This window comes from Durio zibethinus, chromosome 8 (assembly GCF_047325235.1).
Source record: "Durio zibethinus cultivar Kanyao isolate XHJ-2024 chromosome 8, ASM4732523v1, whole genome shotgun sequence".
NCBI classification, from domain to species: domain Eukaryota; kingdom Viridiplantae; phylum Streptophyta; class Magnoliopsida; order Malvales; family Malvaceae; genus Durio; species Durio zibethinus.
Window position 1 is genome coordinate 26528673 of NC_143169.1, and position 22227 is coordinate 26550899.

Consider the following 22227-nt stretch of genomic DNA (forward strand, 5'->3'; position numbering starts at 1 on the left):
AAAACATAAAAGCGAAATATATGAATTGATCTGCAACCAAAAGAATTATCACTTGTTATAAAGTAACGAATTAAATTAAGTTCTAATGGAATGGTCGATTATTTAATTATCATATCTTGGTTATATATAGATCAGACAAATTGTCCCTTGGTTTCTATGAAAACAATTGAAAATAGGTAAAAGTTTTTACCATGAAAAATTAGGTATAAGTAGATAATATATGCAAAAAATAAAATTTGGTTGCAAGATTAGTTTATGGCACCAAAATTGAGATAATAAGTTGAGTCAAGTTATTTGTATGATTCTATCTTTATTGATTGTTTATAAATAAAATATTGATTTATATTTTAAAATTTATTATTGGTTCAAATTTTGACTTGTGTTCAATTTTCATGAAAACCAATTAAAATTAAATTGATATATGTAAATAATTATTATTAAGATATGGTGTTTCATGGATTAATTGGTGGATAATAAACCAAATAATTATTTTTATTAGAAACATGGGCAGTATGACAAGTATTTTGCTTGCTGGTGTATTACATTAGAAGTGATTTTACAAAATAAAATTTTGTTGTGAACAATTACAAAGTTGAAATTATAAATAGCCGTCAAAAAGTTAATTAATGGTTACAAAAAAGCATTGTTGCTTTTCGCATATAGGATATTGATTAAACGAAAAGGCACGTCATTAAAAATATTGAAGCATTTGTCGATTACTAGCATTTTGAAAGATGATCATTAATGTCTAATTAGGCATGTTTATAAATTAGAAAAGAACATACAAATTCAATGTTTCAAAGGCACCCATGCAAGTGGTTAATTCCATTTTGTGATGGCATGATGAACATTGATACAATTTACCATATATTACGAAAATGATGTAAATTAGATGGAATTTTCTTTCTTATACATATAAGAAAGATATGAACTATGGAGATAGAATGCCATTACCCAATTAATACATTATTGGTTAAAGACAATGAAAATATTTTACTTCTTGTTCTAAAAAAAATGGCCTTTTGCAAGCTATTAAAATGAAAAGTGAACAAGTTCCCAATGTTTTCAATAATTTCATGATAATGGCAAGGATGACGTTGGTTATACACCATATTAATATATGGGCTTAAAAAATAATATTGGTTTGTGAAAACTATAAGCCTTAGAGTTAGCCAATCAATTATTTAACCAATGCAAATTCATCATGAACTTTTATATGAATATGAGTAAAACTCATATTATAATTATTGTTTATACTATTTGTGAAAATGATTCTTTGGATTCATATTTCATGACTTGCATTGATACGGTGATCTAGATATGAACATATTGGTCACAAAATGATTGTGAAAATAGTTAAAATTAAAGTTAAATATATCATGGACTCTTGTTGTATATAGGCATATCGGTTTTATGAGTAAAGTTTGAATTTATTATATATTTGAATATGTTATAACCAATTAAAAGTTGTAAATAACAGATATATATACGTTGCACAATGATAGAGAAATAAAGTTCTAATAAAATTTTGAAATCAAATTTAAAGGTTTCAATATTCATGAACTTGAAATTGGCCATTGGGCAATTAATATATGTATTGGAAACTCATGATAACATTTGAGATAGTTGGTTTTCACTAAAAGCCATCATTATAAATAAGATAACTTCAATAGCCAAATCTATATAATTTGTAGGTGTGATGTGAATTATTATGGTTGACTTAGAATAGTCATAAGCCAAAATTGATGCCACAATTTTGATTACATTGTGGTGTTTTTTTTTGTTATGTATATGGTTTAATTTATGGATTGTACAAATGATTTATTATCTATAGTTTTATATAGTAAAAATTTCAAAGTATATTTACTTTGAAAACCATAAGAAATTCAAAGATCTTGTGAATATGAAAACTTTTATAATAGCAAAAGGAATGCTATTTGATCCATTTAGGTGATGGAAATTGTTTTCTTCATGGTAATTAAAAAAAACATTATTAATAGTGTCCATAATAAAATAGATTCATATAAGTATTTATGAATTAACATAAAAGTCTTAAAAGGAGATTATAAAAGCATAATTATATTTGAAATCTATTTATTGATGTAAACTCTTATATTGAGTTAAAATATAAAAGTTTTGAAACTTTTACAGAATATTAAGATATTTGCTAGTTATCTTTCATTAAGGGTAGATTTGAAGGCCTTCTTCTTAAAAAAAAAAAAAAAAGACCACTAAATAATGAAAAGATAAATGAAATGACAACTTGATTAAGTATATATGATATCTTGAACAATTGAATGAGACATTCTTTAATAAAAGAATGCATACTTGCACATGGTGGGAGTGATAAGAATAAAAAGAAATAAAAATTACAACCATAATATTGTAAGATTTTAGTATAATTTTATGAGTAAATTATAGAAACTAATAAGTTTAGACACTTATTAAAGTAAAATCATAAAAAAAAAAGTCCTTAAAAATCTTAAAAATCTTAAAATGATTTGGTTTATTCATTGAGTTTATTTAATTGTACTAGAAGTATAATTGTATTAAAAATATATAAAAGTATGGAAATAGAATAGTTGAAATTAATGAATATAGATTTGTGACTACAACCAAAACCAACTATTTCTTAAAATGAGACAATTATGTCTAGAGCATATAAATGATATGCAAAATAAAAATTTTGGATATATTAACTTGAAGTGATTATATTAAAGATTCAATTTTAAGTAGGGGTAATTACCATAAAAAAATGAATTTCAAGATATTTTGTTAGTAGTACTACAAGTAAAATGGATTTAAACCCTTACTATTAGACATTAATAATGGGAATCTAACTTTGAATTAGTAACCTCTAATTACAAAATTTAATTGATAAAAATAAATTATTGTTATGTGTCTGTTAAACATTAGTAAAATCCATTCAAATTTTAAAAACTAGTGTGATCCATTGTATAGGGAAGATGGATTTTTGTACTCTTAATGGAGTTTTAAATGTCTAAAGCAATAAAGATATAATAAAAACTCTACCTATATAAATATAGAAGTGGTGTCACTTCAACAAGAAGAATTGAGATCTCTCTTGTAAATGTTTATGAATAAGATAAGTACATGACTATAATAGTGCTAAAAGTAATTATAAATCTTTGACAGAAGAATAAATAAGTATTATGTGTTATATCTTTAATTCTAATACTATAAGTATATGTTTAATCGCGAACACCATCAACTTCATTAGAATTCTAAGATATATACACCAATTGAATGTTTAGATCGAGAGAGATCTTCTTGTATTTATAATATTTATTTATGTGAAAGGTAAAAATTAAGCTATAACATTCCAAACTAGTTAGGGATTGTTAGTGGTTTAGAATGTGGTGCATCTCACATTGAATAGAAAGATTTAATTATTGATAAATAAAATTAATTTTTGTATTAATTTTATTCATATTTTAAATAATTATATTTGAACAAAAATAATTATCATATGATAAATGATTATAACTATTTGAATATAAATAGATTATTATTAATAAAAGTTATGATTATACAGAATATTATAACCATCTGAATAGAAGTTTATGTCTGTTTATTCATTATAAATAACTCTTTCAGTATGATCATTTTCACTGCTTCTGATTGAAGAATTTGAGATTTTATTGTATCATAAAAGTATAATTACCTTTAAAAAAATATTCTTTACGCCTTAAAGCTAATTTTTTTTTTTATTATTTTTCTTATCTTATTTATTTTTTCTAACAGTAACAACATATTGTAATCCATAAAAATATATATAGGTGGAAAGTAATAAGCTTACCAAATGACTCTTTCACAGGTCTGGCTCTACTGCTGAAGCTGATAATGCATTGAAGACTCGTACGTGCAGAAAGATTCTTCTTAGGCTTTGATGAGTTTGAGGTTTCTAAATTCTCTACTAAATGACTCGAATTTCTTTTCTTCCTCACATAAATAGCAGAGCCAGAGGACTGGTGGCAAGGGTTGGAAGATAAACTGATCGAAAGCGATCCCAACAATCCTTAATTACATTTTGCCATTGTCTTAAATATTTAACCCTTGTATTACTATATTTAGAGTAGTAAACGTACTTCTTTTGAGGTTCAACACATTTTTCTCCATTAGTCGTCCTTTTTAAGGCTTGATAACAGAGTAACTAGCTAGTATTACTTTGACCACAATAAATCTGTCAGGTCTTGTATTCATTGAGCAGTGGCATGCTGTCGAGTTTAGCAGCTAATAAAATGTTAAGTAAAAGACTTCTTAAATGCTCCATATTGCATGGCCAATGTTGAAACACACACACACCAAAAAAAAAAAAGGCATAATGTGTGATCAACGTTGAGGAAACCGTAACTTGAATAAAATTCCTTTGCTAGTTCTTTGTTGCATCTATATACAACAAAAAGTTTTCACTTTTGTTGTTTGATTGACTTTGGAATAGTAAAGAACGAAGTAATTTCTGATTTAATGACTACCAGTTTCCCTCAGTATTCATCATATAAAGCAAATAAACCAATCACTAAACCAGTAATCTCGCAAGATTTTGTTTTTTTCTTCGTTTGTTGTAACGCTTCATTAACTGGACACAAGGTGAGCCTTTAAGTAGCAACAGATCCTGATTATCTGCCAACAGGACAGAAGCGGCTAAATGCCTCACAAAATTTCAAGATCAAAAGGCCAGTGTCAGTAGGCAGAATTGTTGATTTTAGAGTTTGCCTGGAGCTCGAGAAATTAATAGAGATTTTTCACCAGACAAGGCCCAATTGTAATGCATCTTACAATAAGAAAATCCCAAGTCCAGAACTAGGAATACTGACGGCATGGTGTAGCCCACGACACCTAAAGTAATGATATTCCAATATCTCAACGAGAAAATTTTATGACCATCTATTTTATTTACTCCGACATTTACTCTGAATAAAACAGTCTAATCTTGTTGGCACAAAGTTAAAATTTGATATTATATATAGATCCTATATATGTTCTTGATGGTTTAACTACAATGAATGCAACAGATAAAAGAAAACTTTTGCACTGATTTTCATGTTCAAAAAGTCAAAACCATGGATGGTGGTCCAGTTAATTTTGGAGCCAAATATTGCATTCAACCGCAAGGACGTGGCCAAGGTTTCTGCTTAACTGCTTCAACTGAAGACGCAGCTGCTGAAGTTCGTACATCTAGGCAAATAAATATGGCAATGGGAGCGATAAGTTATTGAGGCATGGGTCCTGCTGCTGTACTGCTGCAGCACCTAACTGCAAGGCGGCCGAATCCATCTGATGCATTCCTTTAATTTCAAGAAGGTGGGCAACTGCATTATGCCACAACCCAAAAGGTTAATTAGTTTTTGTGTAGATAAGGTACTGCAAAATGATAAATGTCGACTGAAAATAGCTTTGCTCTACTGTTCTATGGCCCCTACCATTTAAGAACATGTCAGCAAATAGGCTACAAGATCATGATCTGTTTTATGTGGGAAGTACGAAGAAAAACAACTTACATTCCCCTTTTATCACTTCTACTTGATTGACATCGCTGTATTCAAACATTCCTGTTTCATTTCAACTACAGTTGTTCCATATGATTCTCCCCCCACTTGATCATATCCCTAGGCATTGAATGCTAATTTTTGTGCAAATCATTAAGTGCAGCACTAGTACATATTCTCATTTTTTGAGTTGTGAGAATTGAAATGATTCATTTTCTTCAAACAAATCATGGTAAGTGATTTATATTAATATACATATATATGTATATATATACATATGATTTCAATTTGTTCGATAATTTTAATGCGATCCTTCGTAAACACAGGTTTGATGACATTGCATAGAAAAATTGTATAACTTGCCACATGGATTAGGAGCTTTCACTTCTTTTCTTCTATATGTTGAAGTTTTATCATTTTCTACCATGAAAGCGAAATACATATATATATATATATATATATATGTATATACTAGTACTAATTTTATATCGTTTTGTATAATCTGGGTCCATAGTCCAAGGAAGGAAAATAGCAGGCCCAAAAAATGAGCCCAGGATATTAATGGGAAGCCGAACCGGTAGCTAGAGTAAATGCAAATCTGGTGTTGTCTGTGCGCTCCCTCATTGGAGAAGCTCAACCGTTTACCGTTTCTCTCACAAAGAACCGTTAAATCCTTTTATTTTTGTTCTCTAAGGCATTCTCATTACCAAATCATTGCATTCTTTTATATCAGATCCATTCTTAACCCTTTGATTTGATCCTAAACAAAGGGTGCAGGGGAGCCTCTGAATTCCTTTTATAGCTGGTGAGTGCAAAGAAACACCATCTCTTGGGCCTTAATTTTGTATATTTATGCGTTTAGGACTTTGATTTGTCTCAGTTATTACTAATTTGGTTTCTCTTTTTCTTGTTTCTGGTTTATTTGTCAATGTCGATTTCTCAATCACATTTTTTGTTTTTTTTTTTTTTTATAACAATTTATTTTGTATGCTATTGCTAATATTTATTTCGTTTAGTGATTCTATGCGGAATTAATTACATTGTAATTTCGCCCATGTAATGCTTAAATTAGTTTTTTTTTTTTAACTGACTTTACGATTTTAAAGTTTGATTGTATCGAAATCGAATTTTGTATCTCTATATAGTTAATTCATTTGGCTATTCGAGACTTAATTAGAATGGTTTGGTGCTATTGGGTCTTTTTATATGGCAAGACAAGAGTTAAAAAGCGGTTCAATATCTGAACTTGGTTGACTCAATTGTTCCAGTGTTTGAGTCCACTGCAAATTATTAAATTGATGGTAGTTTGCTTGGTGATTCAGTTTCTAATCTAATCTCATTGATGGGAAACTAAGTGTAGATACGTCCTATTTGATCTCACTTTTTCACGATTCAGATACTGTACTTTGTGTTCAAGAGCGTATCTTACTTTCTTATTCTTTGATTGTTGAAATTGACTTACTTGGGTTTACAGTTTATTTTGTAGTGAGGGTTCACTAGTTTTTCCAATCAGGGTTTCTTTGTTTCAGTGAAGTTTTATTAGCTGTTTACATGGGGGGTAAAATTTTTCAATCTTTAATTTTAACTCTTCAAAAGACTATCCTACAAAGAAATAAATTAAAGAAAAAAGAAAAAAAGAAAACCTTGTAAAGACTGAGTTTTCAGCATCTTTAATAATTAAGACAAAGAATCAGACAGAAAACCTTATTAACAGAGCCCCACATTTAAAAGTGAAAGTACGAGGCTTACCTTACATATGAAGTTCTATGATGTTTCTACATTGTGGTCCTGAGGTCACATTCAAAAGCAATTCCATTGAATTATTATATGTTATCTTTTAAAGTCTAGTTCATGGTTCATGCCAAGCATCTTCCATTGCAGTTAAAGATGATCTGTTACGCATGATTGATTTCTTGAATGTCTTCATAGCCATGGAAATGTTGTTCAAAGAGCCATATCAGTTCTTGGCCTTCCGATTCTGGGCTCTAGTTTTTGTTATTTAATGTGACTTATAACTGTAAATTTTAAAGCTTATACGAAAACAAATGTGATGTTTTACTGGTTAGGGGCAAAACGGAACGTAGGAATCTTAGGTGCACTATTTTTTGGGATAAATGCTTCTGTCTTGTTGTGTGAGATGTGTTTTTAGTTCCATTCACATTATTCACATATTTTATTAAGTCTTGCTTGAGACTTTTAATTTGGCATCTATGAGGTTTTCTGGTATCCTCTAAAGTAGTAATTTGTTATGAAAATGTATTTTGCACAAATTATCTGACATTTATCATATGTCCTCATTTTGAGCTTCAAAGATCTAAGTGGTAGAGGGAGCTTAAGTGGGATTTCATGAGTCAGGTGAGGTGGAAGCAAGTTCAAAGGAGGGATCAAGGTACCATTCATTGTCTTCTAAGGATTATAGGTCTAAACCCTTAATGAGTAGCATATCACTTGTTTCACTTAATCAGTTAACTATTTTATATTTTAAAATTCAGATAAAAAAATTTACTTATCTTGGATATTTTAGCAGGACACAGTTATTTTACGCTAAACCATAACAATTTATATATATATATATTTAGTGCTGATTGATTATATGTGAGGATCCTCCTCTTCTGAATAGTCATTGGAATCAGTTGTAGCATTGGCTAATGGTTTTAGCATTTCCCTCTATTTTGTGTTGTCTCTGCAGGGAACTTAACATATTCACTAGGAAGGAGATTAGGACTTAACTCATAGAACATTCAGGATATATTTGCCTACATTGCAGGATGAAGAGAGTGGATTAGAAGTTCGTTTGTTTTATTCAATTAACCCAATATTTGCTTCACAAGATAAGCATTTTCTCTGATTCTGCATAAAAGCAATTGCTCAGTGGAACTTTTGTACTTTTTATACCTTCCCTGCCTAACATGTTTCCTTTTCCAGCTGCCATTTTTCTTTTCTTTTGTCTAAATTCATTTCTGTTCTTGAATAGGATAAAGTTGGCGTTTCTAGGTGATAATTCTACTCCTAGAAAAGAACCTGAATGCTGAATGCTGTTCATTGTTGATATGGTTCTATAGAGTGACAATCCTTGGTAGGTTGGAAAATGGCTTTTGTTTGTGAGGAAGAGAAAACTGAGGATTACCTTTTCAAGATTGTATTGATTGGTGATTCAGCAGTTGGGAAATCGAATTTACTTGCAAGATTCGCTAGGGATGAGTTCTACCCTAATTCAAAATCAACCATAGGAGTAGAGTTTCAAACCCAGAAGATGGATATAAATGGAAAGGAAATTAAGGCACAAATCTGGGATACGGCTGGTCAGGAGCGCTTCAGGGCTGTTACATCTGCATATTACCGAGGTGCAGTTGGAGCTCTCCTTGTGTATGACATCAGTAGACGACAGACTTTTGATAGCATTAGCAGATGGCTAAATGAACTTCACAGTAAGAACCATGGCGATCTTTTCTTTTCTTGATTACACTTGTGATGCATGCGGAAACCTTCTCAGTGTGGATATGATTTCTATGATTTATCAAAATTCACCCGTTCAAAATGGGTCTAATATTATCCTGGTTTCAAAGTGTCTGTTTGCCATATTATGGCAATTCCTAGTAACTAGATAGTGTTTCTTTTCCATTGCCTTTCTTGCCTATATTATAGATTACGGTAAATTTAAGTCATATTGACTTTTTTTTTTGCCCTTGATGGCTCTCGTGTGTCATTTTGAACAGCTCACTCTGACATGAATGTAGTCACCATTTTAGTGGGCAACAAGTTGGATCTCAGGGATGCCAGGGAAGTATCCACTGCAGAAGGAAAGGCCCTGGCAGAGGCACAGGGTTTGTTTTTCATTGAGACTTCTGCCCTTGATTCCTCCAATGTGGCAGCTGCGTTTGAGACAGTTGTTAAAGAGATCTACAACATATTGAGCCGGAAAGTTATGATATCTCATGAGCTCAAGAAGCAGGATACTTCATTGAATGGGCCGACTGTTGTTTTACAGGGGGATGAGAACCAACAATCTGGTACAGAGGATAAAAAGGGTGGGTGCTGTTGATCCTAACTCTTCAGGAAAAACGATCCTCTGCTCCAGTCCATTTTCTGGCTCTCCGCCTGAAGTACCCACTGATGTTCCTGATATATCTTCTTCTACATGTGTTCATTTCTTGATGCCATTAAAAAGTTTATTTGAATAACATTTGTTTTGTTACATGCTCTTGGTTATCTTATGGTGGCTGAAGAAGAGCCTTTATGCAGTAGCAAATGTAAATGAACTCAAGGGGGAATTGAAAGGGAAAAAAAAAATTAGGTGATATTATGTATGTATATTCGAATGTCAGCAAGCTTCCACCGTTTTGTTTGGTCGTGCGTATACTCAAATGTTCGACATGTTGCAGTTGAAGGCTTTGATTTCTTGCTTTCCGCCTCCCCTTCTGTCTTCCCTGGGGGGCCAACAACACCCTTTTGAACTTGTATCTATATCTATACATATCAAAGTGTTGTGATCATGCATAACAACATCTGTAATTGAAATCAAAGCACCTCTAAAAGTCACTCTCAGTGACTGCGTGTGCTAAGCATCCTATAAACATCCTTTTAGTGCCAACTAACATTGTTTTTGTTCACAATGCTCTCTCTGGTCATCCCCGGGAACTTGCTTCTTTGCCACAACTTTCAAACAAAAACATTAATATTCAAGAAAAACTTTTAAAAATCTGGAACGGAAGCCATACAGCAAATCAAAACCAAATTGCAGGCTTTTGTTGTTAAACCCAGTTGCTGGCTGAATGTGAGCTCTGTACAATGTGAGAAAACCTTGTTTATACTAAGGAAATATTGGCACCACCCAATCGTGCAATTGAAGACGATTCTGAGAAGATCTCTGTACGCTCAGCTCAGATGCTGAAACACAGGTACTTATTGCCTAAACTTTAAACTGCAAGAAAAAGCGAAACAATTTTCTTTTAAGAAAAAACAAAAAAAAAAAAAACAGAGAGGGAGAGAGTCTAAAGCATTATGATTTAAAAGGGCCTCAGAATTAAAGAATGACAACAAGGCTTAAGAAGCCATTCAGTCCCGAAAGATGGTATTTTGTAAATGGTTTCCTCATCGGCCACATTTTTAGAGCATTCAACAAACTTAAATATGAAATTAATATGCCAAAAAAAAAAGAGAAAAGAAAAACTATGTAAGTCTCATGGCCAATCCCAAGAAGTAAAAGCAGCAACGCCGCTCCACAAGGCAATGGAATATGAGACTGCCGTCGACGGAGGAGCTCCCCGGAAGGAGGACCATCAACGTCGCCGTACATTTTTATATGACGTTATCTTTGGAATATACAAACATAATTCATTGGTTTGCCCCAAAACAGAAAGGGATTTCGATCCCCCGTCACACTCTTATTAGGATCAGTACAAAGAAAATCAAAGTTTAGAGAAATTACAAAATCTAAAAAAGCAAAGGTTAGAATTGAATGTACGTCTCATGGCCAGTCCCAGGAGGTAAAAGCAGCGAAGCTGCTCCCCAAGGCGATGGAATATGAGACAGCCAATCGACGGAGGAGCTCCCAGGAGAGAGGACCGTCAACGTCAACGAGCGTTTATGTGACGTTTTCTTCGAGATATACAAACAAAATCCGGTTTGCCCCACTTCACAGATGAGGATTTCAAATCCCCCGTCACATTAGATCAAACACCAAAAGTTAAAAAAAAAAAAAAAGAAATCAAATAATATTAAAGGAATTAAATTCACGAAAGACTAGATTTTGAAACTCTAACTGGAGATGGATCAACATGAAAACAAACCAGTTAGTTTTTTTTTTAACCTTCAACATAGATGAACATAAATCTAGATAAATCTAAGCTAACGTGTTCAGAAACAATCTTAGCTTAGGAATTTACCAGGTCGGCGGTGAAAGCTCTATTCTAGAGTTAATTTATAGCATACGTAATGACGAAAGGTGCCGTTGGATTTGCATCTGATGGCTATAAATGTGTAGTGGCCGCCGCCCAATTTTGATGCTAGGCTAGGGTTTGCATAACAATATATTGATGGGCCGTCCAGGCCCAACTGAAAAGACCGACGGCTTATGTTGTGCAAACTTTGCGACTTTGCATATCTATATCGTTAATGGCTATGAGGTCGCTAGAAAATTGGAATTCGAGGGAAAAGTAAATTGATAATAATGTGAGAAATTGAAACCGAAATGAAAATATCGAATGCCATTTTTCCTTCAACATAACCAAAAATATGTTTATTTAGTGTCAACAATGGGAATGAAAAGTTATACTAATTCTTTGGCACAAGACACTATTGATTTGCTCAAACAAAGCTCCATGATGATTCATAAGTTGAATGTACGATGCAATGAATTGAGGAGGGTGCACAATTAAGAAATGAAGAGTAAAAAATTAAAAATAAAATCTAAATTGTAGGATTTGCAAAGAGGGTCAAAATCCTCTTCTCATCATCATGCAATTCTATTCTAAACATCCCTGACCCTTATCCACCAAGTTGTCTACATCTCTGATGCTCCTCTCCTATTGCAATCATCCTTTTTCTCCACCCTGCACTCTTACGGAAGAACAAATATGAAAAACAAAAAAAGGTTTAGTTCAATGCTCCCGTATAATTGTCATGCATTATTAGGTTTTGGTCTCTGAATTACAACTAAAGAGACAAAAGGGAAAAAGATACAAATCTTCTAGCAGCTAATACATATAGGTGTGTATATATATGTGTGTGTACAGACACAAGTATGAGAACCAAAAAGGAAGACAAAAGGAAAAGCCTATTTGAAAGTAGCTTACCCAATTCCTTAAACCATTATTGCTAACAACTTTAGTTTCAGACAAAAATTTCATCCTTTTCAATTACATAACAAGACTACAGACAAAAAGTTTTGATGTCACCAGTTGAATATGCAATGCAATAGCAAAAGAATATCAACTACATGATAGAGACTCTGAAAGAATTAACTAGTGTAATAAACTTACAAATCTTCAACTGAAAAAATCTGGGGAGGAGCCAATCAAAATGTATATGCGACTAATTAAAGTGGCTGTCTGTCTTCAGCAGTATAACATAGATGTTCATCCTAAACATAATAGCAAAGACTTGTCATTATTCTTCTCAGAAGATCCTCCTGCTGAACTGACTAAATTGCATCATAAAAGCAACCATTAGTTGATCCTATATGCCACCAAAAATTTTAATTTGTTAAAATCATCATCATCAACTCTAAGGTTGTTAAACTGTTTAAACGTTCATACATTATGACTTATCAAATAAGTTTCTCCCTAACGTAATGTTTGGATAAATATTAATAAAGGAAAAGAAAGGAAAGGAAAAGAAAGTTTTTTAAAAGAAAGGAAAAGATATATATATATCCCTTATTTGGATAATTAAAATTAATAAAGGAAAGGAAAGGAAAAGAATTCTAACAACCATTGTTTGCATAAAGAGTGAAAAAGAAAAGAAATGATTCATTATAATAAATTTTTTCAATTATAACCTTTCATTGCCTGTGATTTTAGAGTACTTCTAAACTATGATATGTTTGCTATCTTGTCTGGCTTCAAAATTGCTACTATATCAATGATTTTTAATCAAGTGAAACAAAAAAATATTTTACAAATATGCATTTATGGATTTTTTTTGCCATTGTCAAAATTTCAACACACTATCACTTTGGCGATGTATTCATATAAAGCTATTAAATATAAAAAATGCAATCACATAAAAACATTACATACAAACAAATTATATGTCCTTTTTGCACCAAACAAAAAGTAATAATATATTACCATATATTTGTCCAACATAAATTTATTTTATCAAAAAGAGATGGCTTTGAAAAAATTAAAGAAAGATTGTGATGTGGTTTGATTTTTTTGACTAAGTTTTTAGTATTAATAAAAAGATGGATAAAACAATCTTTTTATAAAAATAAAATTTTTTCAACTTTCCTTTCCTTAGTTTTTCTCCCAAATTGGGGTATTAAAAAAGTGAGGATTACAAGGAAAAACAAAAGTTATTGAGTTTTCACCTCTTTCTTTTCCTTTAAATTAAAAGTTTATCCAAACAAAGGAAAGGTTTTTCTGTTTCCATTACTTTCCTTTATTTGCCTTTCATTTCCTTCCCCTCCCCTCAATCCAAACATACTATAAAGCAGACTCTTTCAGCTACACTAAAGATTGCATAATGAATTCTAATTCATAGAAAGCAAAACCTTTTAGCAAAGGACGATGAACATTGAGTGACATGTACAAACCAAAGAATATACATATACACTCTTACCTTCTGTTATGCTTTGATGGCTTGGACTAATATTCTCTTGCACAGCAGGATTTAGTGCCCGAGCAAGGCGTTTAATACGATTTAGTCGCAATCCTTTCGATATTAAACCTGAACAACAAATTTTTTATATGCAAACATATCATCTGAAAGTAGGCAGTTCATTAATAACATCAGCAAAGATATATCAATACAAACTGAGTTTTTCCTTAAAACTTAATGAATACTAGGTTCCAATGGTATATCAATCACATCATCAACATCTATAGTCATCTGATACAAACTGAGATGAATCCTTAAACTTACAATTGGAAGTTCCATTTTCCTCCATCATCTCACCCATTGCAACCCCATTGCCCACAGGATCATTTATTGCTCGTGCCAGATGTTTGATGCGATTCAAGCGTACCTTTCCAGTTAAAATAGCTAGCTTATGAGCGGGGATTTCCAAACCTGTTGAGTAAAAAGTTACAAGGAACCAGTGAGAAGTGAGAACGTAAGAAAGAGTTTTTCCTTTAAGACATCACAACCATTAATGTTAATGGTAAAGTAATAGGAGCTGACTCTGGGAGCTTCTTGTGTCCAGCATTAGTCTTTGTTGTCCATGATTGGATCGGACAGGAGCAGAAACAGCATTAAACTGAGGACTAACATCTGAAACACAAGTTACGGTATTGCTCAAAGGCAATTGAATTGGAGGTGGCGGAGGATTTAATCGAGCAGTTTCAGCTCTCTGTCTCCGCAATTGATAGTTTCGTCGGCGTCTAGCCAGATGCTTTTCTCTTTCCTCAAGGCTCATAGACTGCCTTCTTTGCCTGTCCCTTATACGACGACGTTCTCTCTCTAGCTCCTTTCGCAACTCTGATCTGCTTGCTAAGCCTTCCAACATTATTCCCCAAATCACAATTTTAAATTTACTTGATTTTTCTTCAAAACAAATTTCAAAAAATTTAGCGTTAATTCTTGTGTTTTGAAAATTCTGAAGGGAATAATGACACAAATTATTTCAAAATCTTATTTAAATAAATGATGATAGAAATAAGAAAAAGAAGATTACATTGAGAGAGCTAAACCTAATGATTAAGCCGCCATTAAATCACGGTTTTCCATCAAAAAGCTGCGAACTTTCCTGATCCCAGGAATGGAGTAGCCCTTAAATTCAAATGATAAAAAATAAAATACCAATTGAAACGAAAATCTAACCTGGACGGTGGACTTATCGTAGGAAGAAGAGAAATCTGGAAAACAAACAAAGGATCATAGACGAAGACAAAGGTAGGAACGTAAATGGAAATTAAATCAGCGATTTTATTTATTTATTTTTATCATATTTTGGGCTAACTGCTCCTATTCTGCGTCTAATCAGCCCGTTTTGCCTTTGTGGTTGTTTTGGGTCCGAAATCATGAGACGCAAAAAGTGGTATGCGTTTCACCAGCCAAAAGCAAGAAACGACGTCGAATGAAGGAAAAAAAAAGGTTCAGCCAGAAACATAACGTCCAAACAAAACCCTAAGCCCCAAAGGCAAAGAAACAGAAGGTCCAGTTCTCCGACCGAGTTAAACTCAACGATGGAAGCAACAGCAAATATGCAAAACACCCGGGAAAACTCTGCCGATCCTAATCCCCAGCCTCTCTCGAAAAACGCCCAAAAGAAGCTCTTGAAGCAACAGAAATTTGAGGCTAAGAAAGCAGAGAAGAAAGCTCTGATGAAAGAGCAAAAACAGAGGGCTGCAGAGAGGAAGCGAAAAGAATGGGAGGAGAAACTGGCTGGCCTAACCGAAGACGAGAGGCTGAAACTCATAGATTCAAGGAAAGAAGTGAGGAGAGAAAGAATGGAGAAAAGATCGGAGGAAAGAGGTGAGAAAATCCAGAGACTGACAAAGGCCAAAGAGAATGGCCAAAACATTGTCGTCGATCTTGAATTCTCTCATCTCATGACTCACTCTGAGATCCACAGCCTCGTTCAACAGGTTGTCTTTTTTAGTAACTGATTGATTACTGTTAAAACTTTTCATATCTTTTTTTTTTTTTTTTAATTTGAGCGTGGCTTATTTGCCTTGCTCTTAGTTGCACTTCTCTTTGAATCTTAGCCAATGATTAAAGGTTGTTCTTTTGTTCAATCCTTGTTGCTATGTTTCATTTCATAAATACTAATTCTTATGTTGTTGCTGAACCCTGCAGATTATGTATTGCTATGCAGTGAATGGAAGATGTAGTTTTCCTGCTCACCTCTGGTTGACCGGATGCCATGGGGAAATGGAAACTCAATTGCAAAGGCTCCCTGGATTTGATAAATGGATTATTGAGAAGGAAAAACAATCCTATATCCAAGCGTTTTCTGATCAGAAAGATAACTTGGTGTACCTCACAGCAGATTCTGAAACTGTGCTACATGAACTTGAGCCCACCAAAGTTTATATTGTTGGCGGTTTGGTGGATAGAAATCGGTGGAAAGGTATAACAATGAAGAAAGCAGAGGAGCAGGGAATTCATACAGCAAAACTTCCAATTGGAACTTATATGAAAATGTCCTCTTCTCAGGTATGCTTGGTCATAGTTTGCTACACGATTTCACTTGCTTCTTTAGGTCTTCTATCTATATAAATATACCTCTTTCAGATGAATCTGTTGGTATCATTGTTGGTGTATTGTTATCTCCATTTTTTTTAATGCAATCATCATGTTCTTCGCCTTTGATTTGTCATTTTATTAGTTGCGAGCAAAAGGCATCAGTTAGCCTCGCTCGAGTCTCTTGGGGTTGAATCCTGCAAACTAATTTTGAAGAATGAATAGCTTCATAATTGCATGCTATAGCTATACTACTTTATTTGGAAGCAGCCTAGGATGCAGTGCGTGGACAGTTTGTGGTGATAATCATGCTTGGTAGTTCACTGACGCAAAAGGCTAATTTTCAAACAAACAAATAAAGAAGCAAATGTTTATTTGCATTTCTAAGTTTTTCGTTTCTAATAAACATTTTCATTCCTATGAGTGCAGGTCCTTACTGTAAACCAAGTTGTAGAGATATTCCTCAAGTTCTTGGAGACAAGAGATTGGCAAGCTTCCTTCTTTCAAGTAATTCCTCAGAGGAAAAGGTTTGAAGCTGATTCAGAAAACTGCCAAGAAGCGGATTGGGAAAAGTGCAAGGAGGAAAATGAGGAATCTGAGAGGAAAAAGAAGTGCATTGAAGTACTTTCTCATGACTAGAAGAGCTTACAGAATTTTTGCTTATCCATCTCCCATTACATGGAACGCCTGTACTAGTGGAAAATCATTACATGAAAATTGATTGGTTTTGAAGTTTCATTCTTTGCCTCCATGTGCCTACGGTGCTTCATGCATTCCAAACTTAAATTGAACCTGTAGAAAAATAGTCTTGTGGATGCCCACGATTTTGCTTATTCTTGAAAATTCAGTTCTACTGAGACCATTAGCGTGAAAAGTCCCTCCTAGATTTATAAATTTCTGAATCATAATAGCTATAGAATTTTTTTCTTTTTTTTTTTTTTTAAGTAAAAATTTCTGCTTACACAAAACCTTGGCTTGAATAAGTTAAAACAAGAAAGATTCCCACAATAATACCAAAGAAAGAAGGTATTATTGATGATTCCCATAATAATACCAAAGAAAGAAGGTATTATAGATAGAGTTGCAGTCCTCGCCTAACTTAACAAAATTGGTAAGTTTTTTTTTTTTTTTTTTGGTTTCCTTGTGTTATTCAAGTTGTCTTGTTATATCCTAATGAACAATGGTTATCTAATCTCTATAGCGGCACGTTTTGTTTAGTGGATGAAATTTGATTGGTAAGTTGCTGCCGGATGACTTTCTCTTTTCCATTTTCTTCTCCAAGAGGCAGGGGGAACTATCATCTTATCCCTTAATAGATGGAAGGATTTGGTGGGATTGGAATTTGAAGAGTCACAGCTGATGTTAGCTGTGTTTTAAGGAGGTAGTGGTCAACTCATTTGACGTTGAAAAAGCATAGGTTTCTGTCCAAACTCAAGTCTCAAATTACAAACAAATTAATTCACTGATTGGTGTGAGTCAATGTTGAAAGGCGAAAATGATAGAAGATTAAATGTGCTGGAATGGAACTCAAACCCATTATCGTTTCACTCCCAGATGCAGAATGCGGGTATAGATTGAAATTTTTGCAATTTGCCTAAAGCTATCTAAAGAAAGCTAAGCTCATATTCTATAAATTTACCTGACACTAAAGGCCCCAATGCTTTCACCTATTTGGGCAGAATTTACTTAATCCATGGAGTAATCACTATGAGGCCTTCACCTCCATGCGGAAGAGGTTGCCATCGCTCTGTTTACCCACCCAAGATAGAGAGCCCCTTCTCTCTCTTCAAGTCTATAGTTTTTGTCGTACTCCCTCAGCAGATCTCTTACAGCCATAGTAACTGAGGAACTCAATGGGTATGGAGAAAAACCAGCCATCATAAATCTTGACCTCCACTTTCCATGAAGTTCGTGCCTTTCCACCCTCTCAGGCCCCTCACAGGCAATCATATTCACAATATCGCGAGCCACACAATTCTGCTCTGCTCTGATCCTTTGTTGGTCATCTCTTGGACAAGCTACATCTATGGATTCGAACATAGCTGTGTAATAATCCAATGTCTCAAGGTACCTTGAAAAGAATGGGGATGTGTTGGTATTAGACTCTTGCTCAACAAGAGTCAAAACCTTGGGTGACAAACTTTTCACCAACCTCAAAAGTCTATCTCTGTGATTCCAGATGCTTACACTCTCATCTGGCATGTGATGCAATACATATGGAAAATTCACAGCTAGGGCTTCTCCAGGTTGAACCTTAAGATGCTCTACTTGAATCTCACAACCAGACATAGCAGCATCATGAAACTCAAATGGCACATTGTATGACTCAGCAAATTCTGATAGCTTTCGCCCCACAATATTAAGTCCCCCACCTCGAGCATGATTTGACTGAGAATCATCAACACCAGTAAGGCGGATAGACGGGGGCCCACCAGGGCGTTTTGCAAGAGCTGCAATAAGGAGCATCCACTGGGTGCCCTGTGCTATTTGGAAATCAATGATGTGAACTTTTGGTTCATATTCCATGACTTCCTTGATGACAACGTTAGCTGATGTGTATGCAAACTTCCAGTATGGGCAGATCCTGAAGAGAATATGCATGTAAGACATTAGTTCTGAGCTTGTTGGTTCTTTGCATTTTAGCGTTTTGTAGATATTACTCCCTGAGGATTCCAACCTCGCTCTGAGCCCTTCCAGCACATAAGCACCCAGTCGTTGGATTGGTTCCCCAGACACTGAAACCATTTTATCCAACACATGCATTAAACCTGCCACAGTCGACGTATCACCGTCATGAAGTGCTTGACCACAGTCAACAAGCACCTGTTTCAAGTCTAATCTAGGAATCATGCCCACCAGTTGATCACAGTTCAAGCTTGCCATTGAAGCAGCTTGGTGGGCTCCACTACTGAAGCAACAATTGCAGCTGTCTATAATATCTGATTCAGGCCCCAACAAGGAAATTTCTAGCTCCCGCAGCTTGTGCTTCAATTCATTGCTATCATCAACAACAGAAGATCCACTGAATGGTGACCCATAAGTATTGTCAAGGGAATGATGAGAATCAGACAGGCATGATTGCGAACCCTGCGGGGAGAAAGGACTCCTGCTTGATGAGATGCTTACAGCAGAAGGCGAATCATAGACAACAAAACCAGCAGTTGCCGTGGATGATTCCAGGGTAAAAAATTGGTCCTTGTAAGTCTGAAAGGAGACACTGGTTCCTTGGCTGCAGATATCTGAACATACATTGTTGTCTAATATCTGCAAATGAGGCAAAGAAAATGGATCAATCTCCTTAACCGGTTGGTGATACAGCCTGTGGATACTGGCTGGGGTTTGATGTTTCTGAGATGTTTGCATCTCAGCCCAAACCGCTTCTCAACTTCCTCTAGAAAACTTTTTGTTCCTGACAGATGTTTGCTGTGACAACAGAATTCCTGATAATAGTAACGCTTTTTTCCCCTAGTAGCATCAGTTGATTGATTGAGTAAACTCACTCGTTAATTGAGATGAGATTAGATTATGCAAGTCTTCTTATGTGGATAAAACTGATTTGATCTTCAGCATCAATGTTAACCATCAGCTGCTTTAGCTGTTCAAGGCAGAAATATCGAAGAACAATCTGAATCTGCTAAAACAAATCCAAGGGAAAAAAAAAAGAGAATAGATTATGCAACTAATGGAAGCCCAGTGTACACTGTCAAGGGTTGTGAAAAATCAGAGAAAAAAAAAAGCAATAAGCCAATAATCAAAGAAGCCTACAAGGAGAAGGGACATAAGTTTAAGAGGAAGTTTCCTCTAAGCAACTTTGTTTTGAATCAGAAGTTAAATCAACCAAGCACAAGACAACAACCAAAACCATAATCATGTAAAACAATATGTAATAGCTAAAAGACAAAGATTGGATGAGTAGTAACAAAAAGACCCCTAGAATTTCTCTAAAAGAAAAATGCAATTAGAACAGCTTATTATACATAGGGAGCCTCAAAATTCACATATCAAGTTTGGTAGCAACTTAAATCTCCGTCCAATAAAAATCATATAGCAGATGGCAAGACATAAAATTTTACATAAAAATAAATCAGCTTCCAGATTCATAAATCATTTAAATCAGTAGGATAGCAAACAGCTTGAAAGTTGTATCTAATATCTCTATTAAGTTGCTTATAGAAAAACAAAAGATGATTTTTTATTCTTCCCATCTCATCAGAAGGCCAAACCTTCATTTTCTACGGCAACACCAACCAAATGAAAAGGAAACAATAATGATCTAATTCCACAAGCTGTCATCAGAGATGACCACCCAACACAGGAAACAGAAACAGAAGAGAGAAAGAGGGATTGTAATGATGAATCGAAGAGTAGATAGGATAGGGGAGTTGGCATACCCCAGTCGACAATCATCATCTCTTAGGTGTGGTTTTGCTCTGTTTTAGATTCCTCTTCAACAAGCGTCAAACTGTTGTCTGTCTCTTTCCAAAAATAATGGGTTTTCTTGTATTATTGTAATCTCATGGTGAAAGTTACATGGTTATGAAAGTGATAATATAGCAATAAGTGGCCTGCGAATTAGGTTCTATATACAGCAGTGCCGCTGGGAAAAATCTTAGTTGAGCCGTTAAAATTGTTGCCGCTTACTGACGAAAATAGCCTTGAGTCGCTTTGCTCGCAGTGAGTGAGCTTGAAACATATTCTTTATTCTTTGCTTTGATTTAATGGATATATATATATATATATATATATATATATATATATACTTTGATGGGTTAATATTTTGGTCCACGCTGATTGATTTTTGGTTAGGACGTCACTTCTTAGGTCTTCTGCTAACATTTTTATCTTCAATTGTCTTTAATTTGCTTCTCTTCATTAGTTTAATAGTAATTAATTTATGACTATATATTATGTGCTTTTTTTTTTTATCAATAATAGCGATTATGGGTTTCAAGATATGGTAGTGGAAATTAGTACTGAATCCTTGCTTGCTTGCATTAATTAATGTAAAACAATATATATATATATTAATTTATATATAAATGTTTCTGAGTTGGTGACCAATCTTTAGTTTCCTTCATTTATAGAAGCTCACCTCTTTTAACAAAAATAATTAATAAAGTTTTTTTTTTTAACATTTACACCTTTAATTTTAATTATAACAGGTCCAAAGCAAGAAGATTAAAATTGCATGGCAATTATCAACCATCTTTGGAAAATTAAAAATTAAAGTATAGGATAGCTTTGTATATATCAACCACTATAAATATAGAAATATGTGTCAAATTAAAGTATAACACTTTTAAAAACTAATAATAATAATAGTCAAAATGTATATATTAGGAAAGCAAAAGTATAACAAAAAAATAAATTTAGTAAAAGGCGGCTCCCATGCATTTGAATTTGGTCAAATAACAATATCTTCAAACTTATTTGGGAGTAGATGGGATGAGCCTTAACAAACATTAAAATAACCATTGAATGGACTAACGTATCATTTTTTTTTCATAAATTAATATCCAATTTGTTACAACTTAGATACATTACTTTTATATATATAAATTAATTTGAGTTTTTATCAAATCACATACTAAGTTAGATGCAAATTAAAAAAAAAATTTAATTTTACATATTAAATATTTTTTAGATTCTTAATTTAGGGTTTACATGTATTTAATTTTTTATCATGGTTAATCAAATAAAACTTTAAAAATTCAGTTAGATTACATTTAGTAACTTAGATTTAAAAGAAAGGATTTGAATTTTAAAATTAGTGTAAATTATTTAAAAGAACACATTATAAATAGACAGATGTGATTATTGTAACGAAAAAATAGACAGGAAATTAGTGGTAATAGGGGTAGGAAGGAAG

General features: G+C 33.5%; 4 protein-coding genes and 1 non-coding gene across 26 annotated transcripts; 2 read left to right on the top strand and 3 right to left on the bottom strand.

Moving 5' to 3' along the window:
* The first annotated feature begins 6112 nt into the window (after positions 1-6112).
* LOC111278320 (ras-related protein RABA5a-like) lies at positions 6113-9821 on the top strand. Of its 4 annotated transcripts, XM_089765055.1 has the most exons (5): positions 6113-6315; positions 7823-7899; positions 8200-8298; positions 8485-8938; positions 9227-9821. In XM_089765055.1, the coding sequence occupies exons 4-5, from the start codon at positions 8599-8601 to the stop codon at positions 9550-9552; spliced, it is 666 nt and encodes a 221-aa protein (XP_089621181.1). In that variant the 5' UTR covers positions 6113-6315; positions 7823-7899; positions 8200-8298; positions 8485-8598; the 3' UTR covers positions 9553-9821. The 4 variants fall into 4 exon arrangements, with proteins under 4 accessions (XP_089621181.1, XP_089621180.1, XP_022720702.2 ...); XM_089765054.1 differs by having other exon boundaries at positions 8200-8938; XM_022864967.2 differs by lacking the exon at positions 8200-8298.
* Positions 9782-15126, bottom strand: LOC111278321 (uncharacterized). Of its 17 annotated transcripts, none has more exons than XM_089765061.1 (8): positions 14994-15125; positions 14864-14919; positions 14355-14717; positions 14097-14243; positions 13794-13901; positions 12491-12651; positions 11396-12068; positions 9782-10431 (listed from the first exon to the last, which is right to left on the bottom strand). In XM_089765061.1, exons 3-6 carry the CDS (start codon positions 14677-14679, stop codon positions 12587-12589), a joined length of 645 nt encoding a protein of 214 aa, XP_089621187.1. In that variant the 5' UTR covers positions 14680-14717; positions 14864-14919; positions 14994-15125; the 3' UTR covers positions 9782-10431; positions 11396-12068; positions 12491-12586. The 17 variants fall into 17 exon arrangements, with proteins under 17 accessions (XP_089621187.1, XP_089621185.1, XP_089621189.1 ...); XM_089765059.1 differs by having other exon boundaries at positions 14355-14707; positions 14848-14919; positions 14994-15053; XM_089765063.1 differs by having other exon boundaries at positions 11396-12061; positions 14848-14919; positions 14994-15053.
* On the bottom strand, positions 10523-10611 carry LOC149517712 (small nucleolar RNA SNORD96 family). Its single transcript, XR_016344346.1, has one exon. It is a non-coding gene; the product is annotated as a small nucleolar RNA SNORD96 family (small nucleolar RNA).
* On the bottom strand, positions 14848-21070 carry LOC149517713 (scarecrow-like protein 13). Of its 3 annotated transcripts, none has more exons than XM_089765051.1 (2): positions 20750-21070; positions 14848-19989 (listed from the first exon to the last, which is right to left on the bottom strand). In XM_089765051.1, the coding sequence occupies exon 2, from the start codon at positions 19719-19721 to the stop codon at positions 18075-18077; it is 1647 nt and encodes a 548-aa protein (XP_089621177.1). In that variant the 5' UTR covers positions 19722-19989; positions 20750-21070; the 3' UTR covers positions 14848-18074. The 3 variants fall into 3 exon arrangements, with proteins under 3 accessions (XP_089621177.1, XP_089621179.1, XP_089621178.1); XM_089765053.1 differs by having other exon boundaries at positions 14848-19953; positions 20750-21035; XM_089765052.1 differs by having other exon boundaries at positions 20582-20763.
* Positions 15359-17096, top strand: LOC111278319 (tRNA (guanine(9)-N1)-methyltransferase-like). The gene is made up of 3 exons (XM_022864966.2): positions 15359-15760; positions 15972-16331; positions 16788-17096. The coding sequence occupies exons 1-3, from the start codon at positions 15359-15361 to the stop codon at positions 16995-16997; spliced, it is 972 nt and encodes a 323-aa protein (XP_022720701.2). The 3' UTR covers positions 16998-17096.
* Positions 21071-22227: the final 1157 nt, after the last annotated feature.

Excerpts from the sequence above, each read along its gene's own strand:
- LOC111278320 (XM_089765054.1), top strand. The coding sequence starts at position 8,599 with ATGGCTTTTGTTTGTGAGGAAGAGAAAACTGAGGATTACCTTTTCAAG. Across the intron at positions 8,939-9,226 it reads ATGGCTAAATGAACTTCACA|CTCACTCTGACATGAATGTA; the intron begins GTAAGAACCATG and ends CATTTTGAACAG.
- LOC111278321 (XM_089765062.1), bottom strand. The coding sequence starts at position 14,679 with ATGTTGGAAGGCTTAGCAAGCAGATCAGAGTTGCGAAAGGAGCTAGAG. Across the intron at positions 14,244-14,354 it reads GGACACAAGAAGCTCCCAGA|GTTTGGAAATCCCCGCTCAT; the intron begins GTCAGCTCCTAT and ends TTTACTCAACAG. Across the intron at positions 13,902-14,096 it reads GGAAAATGGAACTTCCAATT|GTTTAATATCGAAAGGATTG; the intron begins GTAAGTTTAAGG and ends TTTGTTGTTCAG.
- LOC111278319 (XM_022864966.2), top strand. The coding sequence starts at position 15,359 with ATGGAAGCAACAGCAAATATGCAAAACACCCGGGAAAACTCTGCCGAT. Across the intron at positions 15,761-15,971 it reads TCCACAGCCTCGTTCAACAG|ATTATGTATTGCTATGCAGT; the intron begins GTTGTCTTTTTT and ends TGAACCCTGCAG. Across the intron at positions 16,332-16,787 it reads TGAAAATGTCCTCTTCTCAG|GTCCTTACTGTAAACCAAGT; the intron begins GTATGCTTGGTC and ends CTATGAGTGCAG.
- LOC149517713 (XM_089765051.1), bottom strand. The coding sequence starts at position 19,721 with ATGCAAACATCTCAGAAACATCAAACCCCAGCCAGTATCCACAGGCTG.